The sequence below is a fragment of the Salmo salar genome, chromosome ssa25 (assembly GCF_905237065.1).
Source record: "Salmo salar chromosome ssa25, Ssal_v3.1, whole genome shotgun sequence".
Taxonomy (NCBI): Eukaryota; Metazoa; Chordata; class Actinopteri; order Salmoniformes; family Salmonidae; genus Salmo; species Salmo salar.
Window position 1 is genome coordinate 34,450,670 of NC_059466.1, and position 23,192 is coordinate 34,473,861.

A 23,192-nucleotide genomic window follows, 5' to 3' on the forward strand; every position below is an offset into this window, starting at 1 on the left:
CTCCAAAGCTCGGTACCTCTATCAAACCCCACGGCTCAGGATAAAACAGACTTGGAACAAAGTGCACATGGAAGCCAGATATGGACAAACAGCCAAGAGGAGAATAATTCCACGTTTCCCCCCTTTCTCTTTAAAGTCAATCCAGGTGTACAGAGACTGGCCCCAGAATTCCATTCCTCAGGTACAAACTCAAAAATCTCTTTTGTTTTGTCAACTTTCAATGTTCAGTATTAAGTGTAAATTATTTAGTAACCAGTAATGCACTAGACCTTTTTCTAAATGTTTTTATCTTACATTTCATTACGTCATCATCACACAGTACATTTTCAAGTGACAGCATCTTCCTTCATACTGGGGCTGTGTTGACCTTTGATGTGGTTAGTTGCTTTTTCAGCATGTGAAGTGACTCTGGAAGAAGGCACATTATGAAACACATGTTATCTGGGAAGAGCCCTCCACACACATATTCAATGGTTACATCACATATCACAGCAGTCAATGTACATACTGGGAAAAAACCTCTAAGTAAAGTGATGTGTATGATGACGCAATTAGAGAAGTACCACAGAAGATGCATTATGATAGCAAACCATGACAGTTTTCTCCTAAAAAGGCAATTAACCTTGACTGCTATCTGATGCTTATACAAATGAAGTAAATCGGGTCAGCATTTCATGAAGCTTAAATCTGCAGAGACCTGATAATACTGATGGCCTGGCCACTCCTTGGTGGCAATGATTAAAAAGGAAAGCCATTGCACACATTCATACACGTCTTCTACTGGGAATCACATTAAACCATCTGACCATGGAATCTGAAAACACACACACTCACAAACAACTCATAACTACAGTTATTCACCCTCTCCCCATGATAAAAATGGCACTAATGGTATCATTCTATAAAATATTTGTATCTGACCATAAATTCCACCACCCTCTCGCCAACTCTGCTAGAGTTCTGAGTAAGTGGTCTATGTCTGAGACCTGCGGTTGAACCCTTACAGATAGCTTTATCATTGCCAGCATGTAACAGACGTAGGATTTTAAATTGAGCCAGTTCGCTACAGCAGGCAAATAATCCTGCAGCAACAGAAAATGTGAATTATTAGATGGGATTTAACATTTCAGTAGCACTTTACTTGACACTCAGCTTCATAACACGTTATGACACGGTCATAATCATGCCATATGTCATAACAGTTGTAATAACTTGTCATAACCTGTTATAATATGGTCATATCACTGTCACGATACATATATTTAGACCTGTTGTGACATATATTGCGTTATTATATGGCTGGTTATGACACCTACATAAGAGTGTCAAACCCCACAAAACCTACCACAGAGGGCAAAACACTTCATGTCAACACTATGTTTATGTTATAGATTTTGTATTTATTGACCATGTTAAATGATTAATGTAATTGTGAACTCATTGATGTCAGACATGCACCTACCCCAATGCTCTGTTGCTGATGACTGGGATGAATGCAGGAGCAGATTTCAGGAGCAGGACAATACACCCTGTTTTTGACTGATGACTGACATTAGGGCATGTACCTGATAGGCCTATCTGGCATTATGATGGTCATAATGCTTCTTGACAATGTCATAAAGTGTATTTTCTTAGTCCAAGTAAAGTGACACAGGGTGGTCAAGTCATTTAAAATATGATACCTGGAAAGAATTCATTACAACAACCACAAAGTACTTAAGAAACAAACTTTAAACGAAAGAAAAGACACATTTGTGTAGATGTCATAACCAGCCATAAAATAACGCAATATACTGTATGTCACAACATGTGTAAATATATGGGTCATGACAGTGTTATGACAATATTATGACAGGTTTTGACAAGTTATGTCAGTTGTTATGACATATTATGACATGGTTATGACGGCGTTTTAACTTGTTATGACACTGGGTGTCAAATAAAGTGATACCAACTTTTCATAAGGGAAAATCAAGTCTGAAATTTCAAAGTGGAAATTACAAACTTTAGAAGCCTTTTTAAGCCTCAAATACACGACATTGCAGGAAAATTCTCCTGCAGGAAAATTCTCCCTCCACATGGTGATCAAATTAAGATCCTACATCTGTAGGAGTTTCCAGAAAGAAATCACGCTTGGCTAAATACTGTCAGTCGCATACACATTATGAACACTTAATTGAAAAATAACTTGGCAAAGCAGGCTGTCCCATGAAACACTGAGAATAGAATGAAAATAGAGTGCATTCTGGGGGGTTCAAAAGGGTAGGTCCTCCACAGAAGCTGCGTTACAGTGGTCTAAAGTGGGACTTGAAAGTTTGTAAATTCCATACAATAACTACTCATCTCTTCTGCATTCAGTGTATCACAAGACGTGAGGGCCACTGAATACTGTAATACCATGGTAGACTAAGGTATTTTCACTTCTCATTCAGAGTTTATGGTTTTCCCACGGACATGGACCCTTTCATCTCGGGAACATACTTTACAATAGCACAAAGAAACCAAGGCAGTTACAAGAATAAAATAATTAGTCAGCATCACACCTCATGATATATATCGATGCTAATTGGGGTTATCAGAGGACAAGGTTAGGTTCAGATCTGTTAGGATGTGTTGTGATTATTCTGGGCCGTATTCAAAGAGTCTCAGAGTAGGAGTGCTGACCTAGGATCAGGTATGTGACTGTCCATGTAATCTTATTTATTATGATCTGGAAGGGAAATCTGATCGCACATCAGCACTCCTACTATGAAACTCTTGAAACTGGTGAGTACAAGCCATTGTGACTAAACAATTGGTGTTTTGAGTGGATGGATTCAGATTCTCAGTGGCCCTGTGATGTTGGTCATGATGGATTGTATTGTGTGTCCTCTTCTTGAGGTGGCCCTTGCTTCACTTCTGAAGGTGCAGCAGAATGTTGAGGAACAGTCTCTGATTGGCTGAATATCACTTCCTCCTTTCAGACTCTGTCTGTGTAGAGGAGCGAGAGAGAGAGAGTGAAAGAGAGAGAAAAAGAAACAGACAGAGAGTGAATACACCCTGGCGTGAAGTTTTGATAACTGTGTAAATCTCGTTAGGACAAGGTGACTTTCAGAAATATATTCCCCTGTATTTACCCACCAAAATTAAATGCTATTTAGCTGCTAGTGTGGCTATCATAAAGAAATACAAATGCCATTATGATCTGGACGAGAATGCCAAATTGAGGCAAAGGTAAGTATCTCTGGATTAAGTATTGAATATTAGTTAAATGTAGTAATTAATAAATTAGGTACATTTCTTTAAATTGAGAATTCTGTGAACTGTCTTGTGCAAGTTTTAAATTGACACAATACCTGTTAGCAAAGGTGTCAGCTGAGAGATGATGTGCAGGAGCTTGCTGGGATTTGTAGTTTTGCATGATGTCTACATTGATGCTAATTAGCATTTTTGAATCTGAGAGTACATAGAGCCTAATATATTGACAAAAGTCACCTTTTTGATAACTAAAAGACATTAGTCTTTTCATTGTCTTCTCTTTACAGCATCAACCCTTTCCTTTCTAAACAATCTTTTCCTGCGATGTTTTTTTAAAATATTGCGACATGCCTGACTTGGCCTCTCTACTTTTGACAGACAGTGGCAACTCAAGAACAATCTGCCCAAATTGCGAGTGCTGCCTTTCCTTCAGACTGTAGGCAATACGATAAAAAATTATCCACAACTTGTTTTAAAAAAAAGAAGGTAAATATCCTCTGTGTCCAAATCAACCTTTAGTAGTCTATTTTGAATTATTGTATTTATTTCTGTATAGACAGGAGTATGTTAATTAGGCTATATAACTTTGGCAATTTAACCTGTTAGGGCTAGGGGGCAGTATTGACACGGCCGGATAAAAAAACGTACCCAATTTAATCTGGATACTACTCCTGCCCAGTAACTAGAATATGCATATAATTATTGGCTTTGGATAGAAAACACCCTAAAGTTTCTAAAACTGTTTGAATGGTGTCTGTGAGTATAACAGAACTCATATGGCAGGCCAAAACCTGAGAAGATTCCATGCAGGAAGTGGCCTGTCTGACAAGTTGTTGTTCATCTTGGCTCCTTTTATTGAAGACTGAGGATCTTTGCTATAACGTGACACTTCCTACGGCTCCCATAGGCTCTCAGAGCCCGGGAAAAAGCGGAATGATATCGAGGCAGCCTCTGGCTGAAACACATTATCGCGTTTGGCAAGTGGCCGATCAGAGTACTATGGGCTTAGGCGCGTGCCCGAGTCGACCCCATGCTTTATTTTCTTTCGTCTGTTTACCTAAACGCAGATTCCCGGTCGGAATATTATCGCTTTTTTACGAGAAAAATGGCATAAAAATTGATTTTAAACAGTGGTTGACATGCTTCGAAGTACGGTAATGGAATATTTAGAATTTTTTTGTCACGAAATGCGCCATGCTCGTCACCCTTATTTACCCTTTCGGATAGTGTCTTGAACGCACGAACAAAACGCCGCTATTTGGATATAACAATGGATTATTTGGGACCAAACCAACATTTGTTATTGAAGTAGAAGTCCTGGGAGTGCATTCTGACGAAGAACAGCAAAGGTAATAACATTTTTCTTATAGTAAATCTGACTTTGGTGAGTGCTAAACTTGCTGGGTGTCTAAATAGCTAGCCCTGTGATGCCGGGCTATCTACTGAGAATATTGCAAAATGTGCTTTCACCGAAAAGCTATTTTAAAATCGGACATATCGAGTGCATAGAGGAGTTCTGTATCTATAATTCTTAAAATAATTGTTATGTTTTTTGTGAATGTTTATCGTGAGTAATTTAGTAAATTCACCGGCAGTGTTCGGTGGGAATGCTAGTCACATGCTAATGACATGCTAATGTAAAAAGCTGTTTTTTGATATAAATATGAACTTGATTGAACAAAACATGCATGTATTGTATAACATAATGTCCTAGGGTTGTCATCTGATGAAGATCATCAAAGGTTAGTGCTGCATTTAGCTGTGGTTTGGGTTTATGTGACATTATATGCTAGCTTGAAAAATGGGTGTCTGATTATTTCTGGCTGGGTACTCTGCTGACATAATCTAATGTTTTGCTTTCGTTGTAAAGCCTTTTTGAAATCGGACAGTGTGGTTAGATTAACGAAAGTCTTGTCTTTAAAATGGTGTAAAATAGTCATATGTTTGAAAAATTGAAGTTTTTGCATTTTTGAGGTATTTGAATAACGCGCCACGGGATTACACTGGCTGTTGAGTAGGTGGGACGCTTGCGTCCCACCTAGCCCATAGAGGTTAATTCAATTTACTTAAGGAAAATCTTAGCTTCCCCTAGCCTTATGGACTCGCTGCCTATGCTTAAAACCATAACAGCACGTAACTTCCATTCGCTATTCGAGTGCAGGTTACGGATGTAGTTTTTTTTTGTGGGCCACTCTAAATAAAAATTAATTCCACCGGCCTTCCAAGTGGCGCAGCGGTCAAAGGCACTGCATTGCACTGCTTGAGGCGTCATTACAGCCCCGGGTTCAATCCCAGGCTCTGTCACAGCCGGCAGTGACCAGGCGACCCATGAGGCGGTGTGCAATTGGGCCAGCGCTGTCTGTGTTAGGAGAGGGTTTGGCCGGCCGGGATTTTCTTGTCCCATCGCGCTCTAGCGACTCTTTGTGGCGGGCCGGGCGCCTACAAGATGACTTCGGTCGCCAATTTTACGGTTTTCTTCGACACATTGGTGCGGCTGACTTCCGGGTTAAGCGAGCAGTGTGTCAAGAAGCAGTGCGGCTTGGCAGGGTTGTGTTTCGGAGGACGAATGGCTCTCGACCTTCACCTCTCCCAAGTCCGTATGGGAGTTGCAGTGATGGGACAAGACTGTAACTACCAATTGGATATCACGAAATTGGGAGAAAAAGAGGTAAAAAGTACAAACAAAATTATAATCATCAAATAATACTAATAATACTAATAATTCTATATGTAAAGACCAGATTAAATTAAGAATAGTCTGATGGGTGAGAATATGATCAAGTGCTTGTCAAATTGTGAATGAGAGACTGATGAAGTGTGTGCAGCCTGCGCAAGAAACAGAGCAGAGCTCATGCCTTTCATGCTTTTTTCAAATCATCATTAATCGCATTATTCAGCCTTAAAATTGATAACAAATCAAAACATATAGCCTTACGTTTGTATCATAACTAAAGTTAAATAAATAACTCTAAATTAAGCATATAGGAGGACCTGTTTCTCTGTTAACCGCTCAACACAGAATAGCCGCATGTGTGCACTCCTTCAAATCATTTGGAGAAATTATCCTTTCTATTTTATTCAGCTTTGTTCAATTGTATTCTTCATACTATAAAATAACATAAAATAATGCCATGGAATTCAAAGCAGATCTTGTCTGCTAAATGAACTGTTCCTAGGCCGTCATTGTAAATACGAATTTGTTCTTAACTGACTTGCCTAGTTAAACAAAGGTTAAATAAATAAAATAACATTCTTATTTACAATGACAGCCTAGGAACAGTGGGTTAACTGCCTTGTTCAGGGGCATAACGACAGATTATTACCTTGTCAGCTCGGAGATTCAATCTAGCAACCTTTCAGTTACTGGCCCAACTCTCTAACCACTAGGCTACCGGCTAATAATAATGACAACTCAGAATATGCTATTCTGTTCTTCTGAAATAGGCTTCATTTTCTTCATATCATGTTTCTTTAGACCTGTCTAAAATAAATAATGGATTTAATGTGATGGTGTAGACTAAATTACATGGATTTATTAGACTTTTTAAAATGTAGATGTTTCAACAGTCTGCATCAGTGTGTGGAAGCCAGGAGATGCTAAATGTTTTTATGTTAATTAACGGTCAATTACCGTGAGACCGACAGTTATTTGCTTGACAATCACTGGCTGACAAAATGTCATGATTGCCACAGCCCTAGTTTGGACATACTCTTATTTGTTGTATCCCCTACGATCCTTTATGTATAACATCTCCATTCTCCACAGAGCACTAGCAATGCTGAAACCAGCGATGACACAGAGGTTCTTTTAACCTCTCTAGGGTATGTGGGATGAAATCGTCCCACCTACTCAACAGCCAGTGGAATCCCGTGGCGCGATATTGAAATACCTTAGAAATGCTGTTACTTCAATTTCTCAAACATATGACTAATTTACACCATTTTAAAGACAAGACTCTCGTTAATCTAACCACACTGTCCGATTTCAAAAAGGCTTTACAACGAAAGCAAAACATTAGATTATGTCAGCAGAGTACCCAGCCAGAAATAATCTGACACCCATTTTTCAAGCTAGCATATAATGTCACATAAACCCAAACCACAGCTAAATGCAGCACTAACCTTTGATGATCTTCATCAGATGACACTCCTAGGACATTATGTTATACAATACATGCATGTTTTGTTCAATCAAGTTCATATTTATATCAAAAACCAGCTTTTTACATTAGCATGTGACGTTCAGAACTAGCATACCCACCGCAAACTTCCGGTGAATTTACTAAATTACTCACGATAAACGTTCACAAAAAACATAACAATTATTTTAAGAATTATAGATACAGAACTCCTTTATGCAATCGCTATGTCCGATTTTAAAATAGCTTTTCGGCAAAAGCACATTTTGCAATATTCTGAGTAGATAGCTCGCCATCACGGGTTAGCTATTTTGACACCCACCAAGTTTGGCACTCACCAAACTCAGATTTACTATAAGAAAAATTGGATTACCTTTGCTGTTCTTCGTCAGAATGCACTCCCAGGACTTCTACTTCAATAACAAATGTTGGTTTGGTTCAAAATAATCCATAGTTATGTTCAAATATCCTCTGTTTTGTTTGTGCGTTCAAGACACTATCCGAAGGGTGACGCGCCCGACGCGTTTCGTGACAAAAAATGTCTAAATATTCCATTACCGTACTTCGAAGCATGTCAACCGCTGTTTAAAATCAATTTTTATGCGATTTTTCTCGTAAAAAAGCGATAATATTCCGACCGGGAAACCCTGTTTTCGTTCAAAGACGAAAAAATAAAAACATGGAGTCGTCTTGTGCACGCGCCCCCAGTCTCATTGTTCTCTGATCGACCACTATCCAAATGCGCTACTGTTTTTCAGCAATGGGCTGCAAAGTCATCATTCAACGTTCTGCCGCCTTCTGAGAGCCTATGGGAGCCGTAGGAAGTGTCACGTTACAGCAGAGATCCCCAGTTTTCAATAAAGAGAGTGTAGAAGGCCAAGAAATGGTCAGAGAGGGCACTTCCTGTAAGGAATCTTCTCAGGTTTTTGCCTGCCATATGAGTTCTGTTATACTCACAGACACCATTCAAACAGTTTTAGAAACTTTAGGGTGTTTTCTATCCAAATCAAACAATTATATGCATATTCTAGTTTCTGGGCAGTTGTAATAACCAGATTAAATCGGGTACGTTTTTTATCCGGCCGTGCAAATACTGCCCCCTACCCTAGAGAGGTTAATTAGGGATCGGCGTCCCGTCAACGGGACAGTTGTAAATCATGCAGCGCCTTTTGTTACCATCGCAGATTTTAGAGAAACAACAAATGTCAGTACATATACAGTAAGGGTCTTATATCGGCTGAAAGCTTAAATTCTTGATAATATAACTACACTGTCCAATTTACAATAGCTATTACTGTGAGAAAATGCCATGCTATTGTTTGAGGAGAGCTCCTAACAACAAAACACTTTTTTCACCGCGATAGGTTTGATAAATTCACCTCTGAAGGTGAAATGTCTACATACATTCTGAAATCTTGCTCTGATTTATCATCCAAAGGGTCCCAGAGATAACATGAAGCGTTGTTTTGTTAGATAAAATCATTTTTCATATCCTAAAAAGGTCCATATAGCATGCACGATCGATTTTGTATTTCCACTCGTTCAATTTGCAAAGAAAGGAATCGGTGAAAATCTAACCCTAAACGTTGTTTCAACCAGGCAAATCCCATTCGTATGTATTCCTCAGAGATCCTAGAACGTAACCAGACTTCACTATATCATTAGGGGTGTAGTATATCCTATAGGACACCAAATTTGGTCAGAAAGCGACACCTTCATGGTAAGCCGATGACGCGGCCGATCTTCATTTGATCAACTGTATCTTTGTCAAATAAGCACCAATCGGGGTCAAACAAAGCTAGCTATATAGCCAGTGAGCTGGGCTTTACGGGAATATCTGAAAACCCTCTGTCTTTTGCGACAGCATGCCTTTTCCTTTTGGACAAAAACTATAAGAATATTCAGTTATGAAGTTATGAAAACTGGTTGTTTTGCAAATGTTGAACTTATAATATGGCTACTAATACTGGAAAAGCTAAATCAAAGTCGAAGTATACAGATTTGACGATATTCTTGCAGAAAAATGTCATATGAATGCCAATGTGTCCTTCACAATTTGACTTCACACTAAATGCCATGTATTTCGCTCGTGCTTCAAGTTATCGGTCTGAAACTTTGCACATACACTGCTGCCATCTTCTGGACACCATCGGAATTACAACCAGAGTGATGCCAAAACTGGGCCCTTTCTCTTGCATTTCAAAGATGGTGGTAGAAAAAAAACTGTTGTTTTTTTCTTTGTATTTTCTTCTACAATATCTATTGTGTTATATTCTCCTACATTCAATTCACATTTCCACAAACTTCAAGTGTTTCCTTTCAAATGGTACCAAGAATATGCATCTCCTTGCTTCAGGGCCTGAGCTACAGGCAATTAGATTTGGTATGTCATTTTAGGCAAAAATTGAAAAAAAGGGGGCTTTGCCTAAAATTAAATCATCCCATAGTCCATAGAGAAAGAGGCCAAAGTTAGGGCAACAGGCAAAGTGCAGGTTGAGTGCAGGTAATAGGCAAGCTGACTGCCAATTCCCCCCATGTGAAGTTGAGGTGGTAGCATCTTGTATTGGTTCCCTATACCATTCTGAGAACCACCAGAACTACTGTAGTATCTAAAAACAGCTCCATCTGGCCAGCTGCAAAGTGTTCTCTTTGTAATTCCTCTGTAGTGACTGGAGACAGCTGTCAGCATAGAGATGGATAGATACAAGGACAGAGAGCTCTCTTGTCATGTGATCGATTCCCCCCACTCATACACAAGTCACAGCTGTGAATTTTAAGATTCAGGAATGGATACACCTTGGTCCCTGAGGGTATCTGGTTAAATTTAGCAAACAATGTAAAACAATTGTTCTTTTGTCTTTAGGGCAGCGTTAAATTATACAAATGCCAACCACAGGTTTGATATTTTCAAAGGATGCATAATTCCACATCTCTTTCTCAAACACACGCATGCACACACACACACACACACACACACACACACACACACACACACACACACACACACACTCACCATCTTCTTTGCGCAGGAAACACTTCCAGAGGCAGAAGCAGAGACTTATGACCAGCAGAGCAGCTACAGTGGTCACAGAGATTAAGATGGTCAGAGCTGTCCCAACTAGAGAGAGAGAGGGAGAGCAGAGACAGACAGAGAAAAATATAAAAAGTGAGAGATTGAGAGAAACAGGGAGAGAGGGACAGTGAGAGACAGTGAGAGAGAGAATAAGATAGAGATTTAGAGAGACAGAGTGTAGGAGAAACAGAGTATGAGAGACAGAGAGTAAGAGAGAGACAGTGAGAGAGAGGGAGAGGGAGAGAGATAAAGAGAGAGATTTAGAGCGAGAGAGAGAGCGAGAGAGAGAGAAAGATAATCATCTAAAAACAATTCTAACTTTTTAAAAGTATATGTTGATTGGTTCAGATTAAGTTTGGATTTCATTATGTACATATCTGATTTGACCATTTGGGCATGAACACTCATTAACCCTACTTGGCACTGACTTCAACAAAAACATATCTCAAATCTTAAACCCTGTGTTTAGGTCAGTCATTAATGTTTATCCATCACTCACGGATCAGTATTCTTGGCTTTGTCCTGGTTTGGTCAGGCTACTTAAAGGAAAATGTTAGCTCTGAGCCAAGATAAATGTAAAACATTTGTCTCCTCCCAATGTGTGTGCGCGTGTATATGTCTGTGTGTGCGTGCACATTCATGTTTGTCTCACTCACTCTTGGTGTTCATAGACACAGCGATGGGCGACTCCAGACCCTTATGGTGGACCAGGCATTTGACGGACACGTCTTTCAACAGCCCTGATTGGACAGTGAGGGTGCTGATGACCAGGGTTGTCCCATCCCCCTGCTGGAGCTGTGATGTCACAGGGGGACCCATAGTTCGGTTGTCCCTCTCCACGTTCCACACTATCTCCACCGGGGGCCGTGACACGGCTGTACAGTTGGCCTCGATCACCCCTGGAGATGTGTTCTTGTAGCTCACCTGGGGTTTAGGCAGTACTGGGCAAGACACAGAGATAATCAAAGATCAATGTTGGGTTTAGTGAATCAGTGTGTTTTCAGGTGGGTTGACTTAACTACGACTTGGTCCTGCATAGTGACTCCCAAGTGGCGCAGCGGTCTAAGGCCCTGCATCTCAGTGCTAGAGGCGTCACTACAGACCCTGGTTTGATTCCAGGCTGTATCACAACCGGCCGTGATTGGGAGTCCCATAGGGCGGCGCACAGCATCGTCCGGGTTAGGGTTTGGCCAGAGTAGGCCATCATTGTATATAAGAATTCCTAACTGACTTGCCTAGTTAAATAAAGGTAAAAAAAATAGATGACTTGGATCACAAGAAAAAATCGACTTATTTGGGCAGAGAATCGATGTCACAGATAAAATCAATGTGTGATAAAAAATATTAACTGTAGGAATCTTGTGACTATGTGCATACTGTACTTGAGCTCCATATGCAACAAATCATCTCTGTTTTCAATTGTCTGTTCTCAGAGCTGTGGTAGGAATGTTATTCATTGGAATTTAGAACATTTGTGTTGGCGAGAACTGATCTGGCTGGCCACAGATATTTGGCCCTGATAGCACAGCAGCAGTAGAGTGTCTTAACAGGCGTTTCTACTGAACCACATGAACCACCAATCTGGAGTAGATCTGTGGTGGAGGTGGGGCAACCCCAGAAGGAATTCAGACAACAGAACATAGCACTGTGATATGAACCAAGACTGCTATCTACTGACATAGCACTGTGATATGAACCAAGACTGCTATCTACTGACATAACACTGTGATAAGAACCAAGACTGCTATCTACTGACATAGCACTGTGATATGAACCAAGACTGCTATCTACTGACATAGCACTGTGATATGAACCAAGACTGCTATCTACTGACATAGCACTGTGATATGTACCAAGACTGCTATCTACTGACATAGCACTGTGATATGTACCAAGACTGCTATCTACTGACATAGCACTGTGATGTCATACAGTACAGAGAAAGAAATCAAGTCTCTTTCCCTCCTTGTTAGTCTTATTCCCTATCTTTTAATCTCAGTCGTCCTCCTCCACCCAGACTTCAAACAAGAACAACAGAATAACATTCTAAAACAGGCAGACTAAGGAAAAGAGAAGGGAGAGTAGTATCATAACAAGGTCAGAATACCAGTGAAGAGGGGGAAAGGGAGAGAGAGATAAACACGTCCATCAAAAAAAAAGAGGGCAAAATCTTTGCTTGCTTTATTGACTTTAAAAAAGCATTCGATTCTATTTGGCACGAAGGGCTATTCTACAAAATTCTACAAAATGGACTTGGTGTTAAGGTCAATTGCTTCATAAAATGTATGTACACAGAAAACAAGTGTGCAATAAAAATCAAAAACCAAAGAACATTATTTTCACATAGTCAAGGTGTGAGACAAGACTGCAGTTTGAGTGCAAACCTTTTCATCATTTATATAAATGAATTAGCAGACATGTTGGACCATTCTGCAGCACAAAGACTCACACTATTTGACACAGAGGTGAAATACCTGCTATATGCTGATGACTTGGTTCTTATATCACCAACCAAAGAAGGTCTTCAACAGAACCTTAACATTCTAGAGCAATATTGCCATACTTGGGCCCTGGCAGTAAATAAAAAACAATTAAATCATGATTTTCCAGAAAAAAAGCCAGAAACACAAAAATAAATTCACCTTGAACAACACCATAATTGAACACTCATAATTACTCATACCTTGGTCTGACCATATCTGCATCAGGAAACTTTAATATGGCAGTGAATGCACTCAAAGAAAAAGCCCTCAGAGCATTGCATGCAATTAAAATGAAATTATTCAAAATCAACATCCCAATTAAAATCTGGACCAAAATATTTCACAGTGTAATCCTACCAATAGCTCTTTACGAAAGTGGTATTTGGGGGCCACTGAATAAACTGGACTTCAAAATGTGGGACAAACATCCAATTGAAGACCTACATGCAGAATTCTGTTGGAAAATTCTACAAGTCCAAGGAAATACACCAACTAATGCATGTATAGGGCAGAATTGGGCCACTTTCCAGTGGCAATTAAAGTACAAAAAATATCATTCACATTTTGGCTACACCTAAATTCAAACAAAATCCCAAAGCTGACTAAATTGCTATCTGTGTCACACCCTGATCTGTTTCACCTGTCTTGTGATTATCTCCACCGCCTCCTGGTGTCGCTTATTTCCCTGGTGTATATATCCCTGTGTTTCCTGTCTCTCTGTGCCAGTTCGTCTTGTATGTTAGTCAAGTCAACCAGCGGTTTTCCCGTACTCCTGCTTCTATTCTCGTTTGCTAGTTCTCCTGGTTTTTGACCCTTGCCTGTTTTCTGGACTCTGTACCCGCCTGCCTGACCATTCTGCCTGCCCTGACCTCGAGCCTGCCTGCCACTCTCTACCTCCTGGACTCTAAACTGGTTTTGACCTTTTGCCTGTCCATGACCATTCTATTGCCTACCCCTTTTGGATTGTTTAATAAATATCAAGACTCAAACCATCTGCCTCCCAGGTCTGCATCTGGGTCTCGCCTTGTGCCCTTATAATCTGGCTCTGAACAGAGAATATGAATTGGCTGATAATCTCTACTCTGTCAAAGATATGAAGCAGAGACAGATCCTTACCAAGTACAGGCTGAGTGACCACCAACTGGCAATAGAAACCGGTAGACGTAAAAAGACATGGCTACCTAAAGAAGAGCATGTATGTGTTCACTCCACGACAAGGGAGGTAGAAACAGATGCACTTTCTCCTTTACTCTGATAAATATTCCTCACCATCAGATTCATTATTCACAGAAATTACTACATTTATTCCAAATTGTAACTTACTAAACTCAGAGGAAAAACAAGAAAGACTCATGGGTGAAGGAGCAATGGCTCCTCTTGCAGCCAAATATGTATTTGCCTGCCATAGCCTGAGGGACACTGAATAATAACATCTGCATAGTAAGCAGTAACTTTATTAGTAGTATTATTGTTATTATTATTCTTGTTATTATTATTATTATTGTTGTGATTATTATTCCAAATAGTAATGGTACGGGTAGGAGGGGTGATGGTAATGATGGCTGTTTAATCAGTGGTGGAAAAAGTTCCCAATTATCATACTTGTTGGCAGGTAGCCTAGCATTTGGCCATCGAATCCCCGAGCTGACAAGGTTAAAATCTGTCGTTCTACCCCTGAGCAAGGCAGTTAACCCACTGTTCCCTAGGCGCCGAAGACGTGGATGTCGATTATGGCAGCCCCCCGCACCTTTCTGATTTAGAGGGGTTGGGTTAAATGCAGAAGACACATTTCAGTTGAATGCATTCAGTTGTACAACTGACTAGGTATCCCCCTTTCCCTACTTTAGTAAAAGTAAAGATACCTTAATAGAAAATTACTCAAGTAAAAGTGAAAGTCACACAGTAAAAGTCTAACAGTATTTTGTTTTAAATATACTTAAGTATCAAAAGTAAATGTAATAGATACTAAAATATACTTAAGAAATGAAAGTAAAAGTATAAATAATTTTAAATTAGAATGCCATTTGGCTCTAAACAGAGAGTACACAGTGTCAGAATACCTGACCACTGTGACTGACCCAAACTTTGACTACCGTATGTACAGACTCAGTGAGCATAGCCTTGCTATTGAGAAAGGCCGCCGTAAGGCATACCTGGCTCTCAAGAGAAGACAGACTATGTGCACACTGCTCACAAAATGACGTGGAAACGGAGCTGTACTTCCTAACCTTCTGCCAAATGTATGACCATATTAGAGACACATATTTCTCTCAGATTACACAGATCCACAAAGGATTTGAAAAAAAAAATAATGTTTTATAAACTCACGCATCTACTGGATGAAATACCACAGTGTGCCATCACACCAGCAATATTTGTGACCTGTTGCCACAAGAAAAGGGCAACCAGTGAAGAACAAACACCATTGTAAATACAACCCAAGTTTCTGTTTATTTATTTTCTGTCACGGTTGTCGTCGGTGAAGGAGGACCAATACGCAGCAGGTACGTGTATGCTCATCTTGATTTTTATTAACTACAAAAATGAACATACAAAATAACAAAACAAAACGAAACGAACAACTACAAACAGTCTGGTAAAGCATACGGCTTACACACAGAACAATCACCCACCAATAACACATACAAACACACCCTAATATATGGGACTCTCAATCAAAGGCAGATAGACAACACCTGCCTTCAACTGAGAGTCCCAACCCCAATCAACCAAACATAGAAACACACACACTAGACTAACCATAGAATTAACTAAACATAAACCAAAACCCGGAAATACTAAATCAAACACCCTTTACACAAACACACCACCCCGAACCACATAAAACAAATACCCCCTGCCACGCCCTGACCAAACAAAACAATTAACCTTATATACTGGCCAGGACGTGACATTTTCCCTTTTGTACATCATTACAACACTGTATATAGACATAATATGACATTTGAAATGTCTTTATTCTTTTGGAACTTCTGTGAGTGTAATGTTTACTGTTCATTTGACTTTTGTTTATTATCTATTTCACTTGCTTTGGCAATGTTAACATGTGTTTCCCATGCCAATAAAGCCCTTGAATTGAAATTGAATTGAAATTGAATTAGAGAGAGAGAGAGAGAGAGAGAGAGAGAGAGAGATATGGCACAGGCTTTTCTGTTGGAATCACTGGAAGTTCCATTTGAGACAAATGCCTTGCTGTTTGAATGGGCTGACAGGGAAAAGACAGAGAGAGGGAGAGCAAGAACGAGAGAAAGGGGAACAGGGAGAGCGAGAGAGAGAGAGAGAGAGGGAGGGTTGATGAGACAGTAGGGAGCACTGTCTGCCTGAAACAGTAATATAGTCATGCCTTTGGGTGTCACACTTTAGTCCCCCCTCTCTCCCTTTAACAGATCCATTCTTTAGTGCTAATGTAAACTCTCTGTCAGTGCTCCCTTAGTGAGACACAGCCATAGAAATAAGAATGAATAGAAAGGCGTCTCCATTCAAGTCAATGGTGGCATAATGGGTGGACTGGCAGCCATTTTGAGTGTACCCATGCCAGGAAGTAAAATCAGGAAGTGTACCCTTCAATCTTTGCAGTGATTTGTTGAGTCAATTCAACTGACATTACGAAAGATACATTCCATTGCATGAGCCACATCAGCTAGCATCATTTGAATGAACATTTTACATTACCATGGCAATCCAGCATCAGTTGATAGAACATTTCAGAATAACATGTAAATGATTGCATCACAATACCAGGCCTGCATTACAAGTGTACCAGTCAATTGCCAGGGTTAGAGCTTCCAAGTCCGTTCTATTCATTCTTATTCTATGTACACACCACCAGCCTGGGTTTGTGTTACACTTAATCACACAAACACCACTAACTACAACTTCAAACAGCCGGAAAACTAAAGATGATCAAACACTGATTTGAAACTAGTGTGTGTGTGTGTGTGTGTGTGTGTGTGTGTGTGTGTGTGTGTGTGTGTGTGTGTGTGTGTGTGTGTGTGTGTGTGTGTGTGTGTGTGTGTGTGTGTGTGTGTGTGTGTGTGTCTGTGTGTACCTGTGCTTCTTCTCTGAAGAACCCTTACCAGCAACAGATGGACCTAATTTTCAGCCACAAACATGTCAAGAACAGCTCAGTATTTGATACACTCCTTTCCACCTCAATCCCTTTGGAGTTGCCTTCAGGTCCCAGCTTACATCGAACATATGACTGTTCAGGGAGAACCTCTGGGCTACAGAATACTGTAGCAGCAGTAGTCGTCAAATAGAAGTAGCGGCATATTGTTAAACTGCCTCTTTCACTGTTACTACTACAGTGTCCGTCATTTAAGACTGTCAATGCTGTCAGTGGACACAGAGGTCAGAGCACACACACGTGCACGCACGCACGCACGTGCACACACGCACTCGTGCAACACATACATTTGTCAAATAATCTCCCTCCCTTCCTTAGGTGAAACTATGCAGAAGTAATACCAGTGCTATAATCTAATATTTGACAACATATCGACCACCATCAGCCAATCACTGTATATTACTAAAACAGAGGAGTGATAACTCTTCTCTATGGAGTGAAAGAGGGCATTCACCAGTCTGGTTTGTTCAGCACAGTCAGGTCTGTATCATGTTAACTATCATGCTGGGATTCAAACATCATGCACTACCTAGGATCACTCTACAGTTAAACCCATTCAACACAGTGTAAAGCGCAAGCACCTGAAGGTGGATATGCTGGCAATATATTCAATCATCATTACTATAAGTTACTATAATTACTGTAGACGCTATTAGACAGTGAGAAGGATGTTTAGCCTAACCCTGCCAACGACAGTGAAGAATGTGTATGTAGAGTAACCTTTCCTACCAAAGACAGTGAGGCAGACGGTAGCGCTCTTGGTTCGCTCTGCGTAGGTGTGGTACTCGCAGGTGTAGCAGCCCTCATCCTGGACGCTGACTGGTCTGATGGACAGCTGGCTATGGGAATGGGAGGGTGTCAGCCAGGCCCTCTCCTGGTAGGGCGGCTCGATCATGGGGTCGCTGCGCTTGGCATAGGAGGCTACTTCGCTGGAGTCCCCCTGCTCTGCTGTATGTCTCCACAGCACCTGCTGTACCTTCTCTGGCAGGCCATAGGAGCAAGACAGGACTGCCGCCTTACCACTCATCGCTGTCTTGTTACCCTCAGCAATCACACGGGCTGGAGGAGAGGAAAACAACATGTTCCAATAGACAAACAGACAGACACACACACACACACGTACTATGCTATCTGTGCATCTACAGTTCTGTCTGCAACAGCACTTTCTGATTACCAGTATGAGCCTCCCCTCCCCTCCTCAGCCCTCCCCTCCTCAGCCCTCCCCTCCCCTCCTCAGCCCTCCCCTCCTCAGCCCTCCCCTCCCCTCCTCAGCCCTCCTCTCCCTACAGTCTGTGACAACACAGGACCTGTCAGAAACACATGGGTCTGCTCCCACAGCTTCTATGCTGCATATGGGAACATATGACAACAGCACATGGGGATGGGAGTCATGACATCTCTCTACAGCCATCAGAGTACATCCCTATAGTATAGAGGTTTATCAAAAGAGGAGTGACTTCCTGATTCAGAGGGTTTGGGTTAAATGCAGAAAACACATTTCAGTTAAATGTGAGAAGTACAAAACAATGATTGGGACATGCCCATGTACTCAGCTGTGACACTCAGACTACAATCACAGAGTAACACATAAATGACAAAGAGGAAATCTGAACATTCTCCTCTATTCACATGTGACGGTGAGGCAGGTGCGTCCCTCCTGCGATCCTGAGGGGTAAAGGTCAAAGATGCAGGTGTAGCAGCCCTCGTCTCTGAAGCCCACCCTGCGGATGGTGATGGCTGAGGTGTCCTTCGGGGAGGGGGCCAGCTCTACATGCTGCTGGCCGCTCACGCTGTCCTTCTGGCTGGGCTCGTAGGTCAACAGAGTCTTGTTCTGGACATCCAGCCAGCGCACCTGTTTCAGGCTGTCCCCACGCCCCTTAGACACCATGCAGGTCAGAGTGAAGGGGAGCTCCACTGGGGCCTCCATGCGCTCAGGGACTGTTACCTTGCCTGGGACATGGATAGGGGAGGGGACAACAGGGATCACAGATCAGTCAAACAACTCATGCACTTGTTGTTTGACTGATCTGCTCATTACTTATTCCACATTTTGATGTGTTACAGCCTGAATTGAATATGTCAATAAGTATTGAACCCCTTTGTTTTGGAAAGCCTAAATAAGTTCAGGAGGAAAAGTCTCATAATAAGTTGCATGGACTCACTCTGTGAGCAATAATAGTGTTTAACATGATTTTTGAATGACTACCTCATCTCTTTACCCCACACATACATACAGTAAGATCCCTCAGTCGAGAAGTGAATTTCAAACACAGATTCAACCACAAAGACAAAAGAGGTTTTCCATTGCCTCACAAAGAAGGGCAGCTATTGGTAGATGGGCAAAAAAAAACAGACATTGAATATCCATTTGAGCATGGTGAATTTATCAATTACACTTTGGATGGTGTATCAGTACACTCAGTCATTACAAAGATACAGGCGTCCTTCCTAACTCAGTTGCCCGGAGAGGAAGAAAACCGCACAGGGATTTCACCATGAGGCTTATGGCTGTGATAGGAGAAAACAGAGAATGGATCAACAACATTGTAGTTACTCCATAATACTAATCTTATTGACAGAACGAAAAACGGAAGCCTGCACAGAATTCAAATATTCCAAAACATGCATCCTGTTTGCAACAAGGCACTAAATTAATATTGAAAAAACTGTGGCAAAGCAATTCACTTTTTGTTCTGAACAGAAAGTGTTATGTTTCAGACAAATCCAATACAACACATTACTGAGTTCCACTCTCCATATTTTCTTGTGACATGCAAGGACTAGGGAGTTTTGCACAGGGATTTTCCTAGAGGAAAACCTGGTTCAGTCTGCTTTCCCCTATTTCAGCCACACCCGTTACTGACAGGTCGAGCACACAGCAAAGCAATATCCATAGACAAACATTGGCAGTAGATTGGCTTTACTGAAGAGCTCAGTGACTTTCAACGTGGCACCATCATAGGATGCCAAATTCCAACAAGTCAGATTGTCAAATTTCTGCCCTGCTAGAGCTGCCCCGGTCAACCATTAGTGCTGTTATTGTGAAATGGAAACGTCTAGGTGCAAAAACGGCTCAGCCGCGAAGTGGTAGGCCACACAAGCTCACAGAACAGGACCGCAGAGTGCTGAAGTGCTCAGCACGTAAAAATTGTTGCAACTGGTCCTGGTTGCAACACTCACTACCGAGTTCCAAACTGCCTCTGGAAGCAATGTCAGCACAATAACTTTTCGTTGGGAGCGTCATAAAATGGGTTTCTATTGCCGAGTAGCCGCACACTAGCCTAAGCTCACCATGAGCAATGCCAAGCGTCGGCTGGAGTGGTGTAAAGCTCGCCTCCATTGGACTGTGGAGCAGTGGAAATACGTTCTCTGGAGTGATGAATCACACTTCACCATCTGGCAGTCCGACAGATTACTCTGGGTTTGGCGGATGCCAGGAGAACACTACCTGCCTGAATCCATAGTGAAAACTGTCAAGTTTGGTGGGGGAGGAATAATGGTCTGGGGTTGTTTTTCATGGTTCGGGCTAGGCCCCTTAGTTGCAGTGAAGGGAAATCTTAACGGTACAGCATACAACGACATTCTAGACGATTCTGTGCTTCCAACTTTGTGGCAACAGTTTGGGGAAGGCCCTTTCCTGTTTCAGCATGACAATGCCCCCATGCACACAGAAAAGTCCATACAGAAATGGATTGTCGAGATTAGTGTGGAAGAACTTGACTGGCCTGCACATAGCCCTGACCTCAATCCCATTGAACACCTTTGGGATAAATTTTAACGCCGACTGCGAGCCAGGCCTAATCGCCCAACATCAGTGCCTGACCTCACTAATGCTCTTGTGGCTGAATGGAAGCAAGTCCCCTCAGCAATGTTCCAACATCTAGTGGAAAGCCTTCCTAAAAGAGTGGATGCTGTTATAGCAGCAAAGGTTAGACCAACTCCAAGTGTCCACATACTTTTGGTCATGTAGTGTACTTATGTAAATGTTTTATTTCTGTATTTAATTTTCAATAAATTAGTGAAAATTACTCAAAACATGTTTCCGTTTTGTCATTATGGGGTATTGTGTGTAGATGGATGAGACATTTTTTTAATTTGAATAGATTCAGGCTGTAACAAAGCAAAATGTGGAATAAGCCAAGGGATATAAATACTTTCTGAAGGCACTGTAGATGTCTAACACTGTACACCACATATTGTTTGGTGGAAACATGCATAACCACAATAATGTGGTGAACTTACTAATAAAAATAAAAACGTGTCAATATGTCAAGTGCTATGTCCACTCACCCTGCAGTCTGACCACCATCAGTAAGGACACACACAGCTGCAGGCATCGCACCAGGGAGGACACACACATCATAGTCTGCATTGGGCAGAGTAGACAGTCATGGGCTGGGGTCAAAGTTCAAAGCTTTCCAGGACCAGGGTAGGCCACCACGGACTAAAATAGTTTTTAATAACCATGTTTCTGTACAATCATCTGAAAGGATGTTACCTTACAGATTTGAACACTGTTTGAGTGGTTTAAACAAGCCTCATCTTACACCTGCTCTTGACACACGTCTCCTCTGAAAGATAAGGAGAACACACAGAGGGTGAAACAAACTCCCACATCCATGAATCTGGCTTAATCCAGTGTGGAAATCTGCCTCTGAACTGTTGACATAGGATCAGTTACTTAACCTTAGAAATGTGAAGGCAAAATGAAGGGCTTCATTCTACCATCAGACTGGCCAAGCCCATTACACACAGGCCAGCTGCCTTTCTCTGGCAGAATGAGGCTCCACTTGCTCCATTGAGGATAAATGATAACTTCTGACCCAGCATCTTGTTTTTGAAATATCCAATTGAATAAGGCCTAACACACCTACAAGAAAAACCTTGATTCCACAGTGAAAATAAAGGCTGTTTTGAGTCATACCCAAAGGGCTGTGTTTCAGTTTCTTGAATAAGATTAAGCCATTTGACATTCTTTAATAAAATTATTATTAAAAAAAACCCTGCTAGCTCATGAACACAATCCCATTTTACTTAGTCAATTTGACCAGAGCAAAAGGGAGCACGAAATCCTCGCCCATCTCTCTGAAAACTATTTTCTTTAGGCAAAAAATTGGCTATATATTGTTGCTACCACATTGTTTTTGTCACAAGATCAAAGGAAATCATTAGCCGACCAACATTTAAGTGGACCATATTAGTAATACAATATATCTGTTACCCCAGCCAAATACAGCTAGTATAAGCTATGGATCAAATAACAATGAAGAATCAACATTTAAACAAAGATTTCACTGGTGTATGATGCAGAATATAAAAATCCAAAGTAGTATCCTAATAATTAGAGCGACTTTGGGCACTACAAGCCACTTTCTATCCTGAAACTTTATCTTAAAATATAATTAAAAGCTTACCTCTGTTGTAGCTTGCGGGCGTTACTTTGGCAGCTAGTCCGATCACTGTACTCTCATGGTCCGTGTATTTCCATCTATTTCATAGACTGTCTATTACGGTTGTAAAGAGCAGCTCCAGATAAAACACCGCCCATCTGTGAGTCTACAAATCAGGACCAAATAGTGTGCATAAGAAAGGGTATTGGGCAACAACTGAAATATGTGTATTTTCTTATTGTATGAAATAATAACCTTACGTCATGGTTCCAACACTAGTCATGCTTTGGGGCGAATAAATTGCATGTTCTTTTATCGCACTTGTGTGCAGTGGGGACAAAAATGCGCACCTATCGCTTCAACAGCGTGAGGTGTAGGAGTGCTGCCCTCTAGTGGTTGGCATTGAAAGTACATTGTGAGTGTACGATAAATTCTATCACGACAGAGACGCAGAGACACACTGAAGTGAAACTAAGCAGGCGTTGCAGTTCAGTTCAATTGTTTATAGAAACCAGACTTTAATTCAATTGAAAGTAAATACATTTGGGATTTTTAAAAACGTTTTCTGGGGGATAGATAAACATTTTAAAAAAATGGACAGAGAGAAAATATTTCAGTTTTATAGCTAACCTCATGATAATTTACACATTTTGCCATGAGCTTAAGAGAAATATTGCTGGTTTAGAGCAAATGTCCTACTATTCTACCTATTTTGCCATGGGA

At 41.0% G+C, this 23,192-nt stretch overlaps 1 protein-coding gene across 5 annotated transcripts; it reads right to left on the reverse strand.

Annotated features, from left to right (window-relative positions):
- Window positions 1-270: 270 nt before the first annotated feature.
- zgc:113337 (Ig1_MRC-OX-2_like and Ig domain-containing protein) lies at window positions 271-22,816 on the reverse strand. 5 transcript variants are annotated; one of them, XM_045707678.1, is made up of 9 exons: window positions 22,730-22,816; window positions 22,494-22,635; window positions 21,583-21,650; window positions 21,370-21,445; window positions 18,709-19,029; window positions 17,809-18,138; window positions 11,106-11,390; window positions 10,390-10,494; window positions 271-2,966 (listed from the first exon to the last, which is right to left on the reverse strand). In XM_045707678.1, exons 4-9 carry the CDS (start codon window positions 21,440-21,442, stop codon window positions 2,947-2,949), a joined length of 1,134 nt encoding a protein of 377 aa, XP_045563634.1. In that variant the 5' UTR covers window positions 21,443-21,445; window positions 21,583-21,650; window positions 22,494-22,635; window positions 22,730-22,816; the 3' UTR covers window positions 271-2,946. The 5 variants fall into 5 exon arrangements, with proteins under 5 accessions (XP_045563634.1, XP_045563633.1, XP_045563631.1 ...); XM_045707677.1 differs by having other exon boundaries at window positions 21,578-21,650; XM_045707675.1 differs by having other exon boundaries at window positions 21,370-21,650.
- Window positions 22,817-23,192: the final 376 nt, after the last annotated feature.

Bases quoted from the DNA above. Each gene is read 5' to 3' on its own strand.
- zgc:113337 (XM_045707675.1), bottom strand. From the start codon at position 21,451: ATGCAGACTATGATGTGTGTGTCCTCCCTGGTGCGATGCCTGCAGCTG. The intron at 19,030-21,369 runs GTGAGTGGACAT...TCCATGTCCCAG, and splicing joins GATGGTGGTCAGACTGCAGG to GCAAGGTAACAGTCCCTGAG. The intron at 18,139-18,708 runs GTGAATAGAGGA...CCTCTCCTCCAG, and splicing joins CACCTGCCTCACCGTCACAT to CCCGTGTGATTGCTGAGGGT.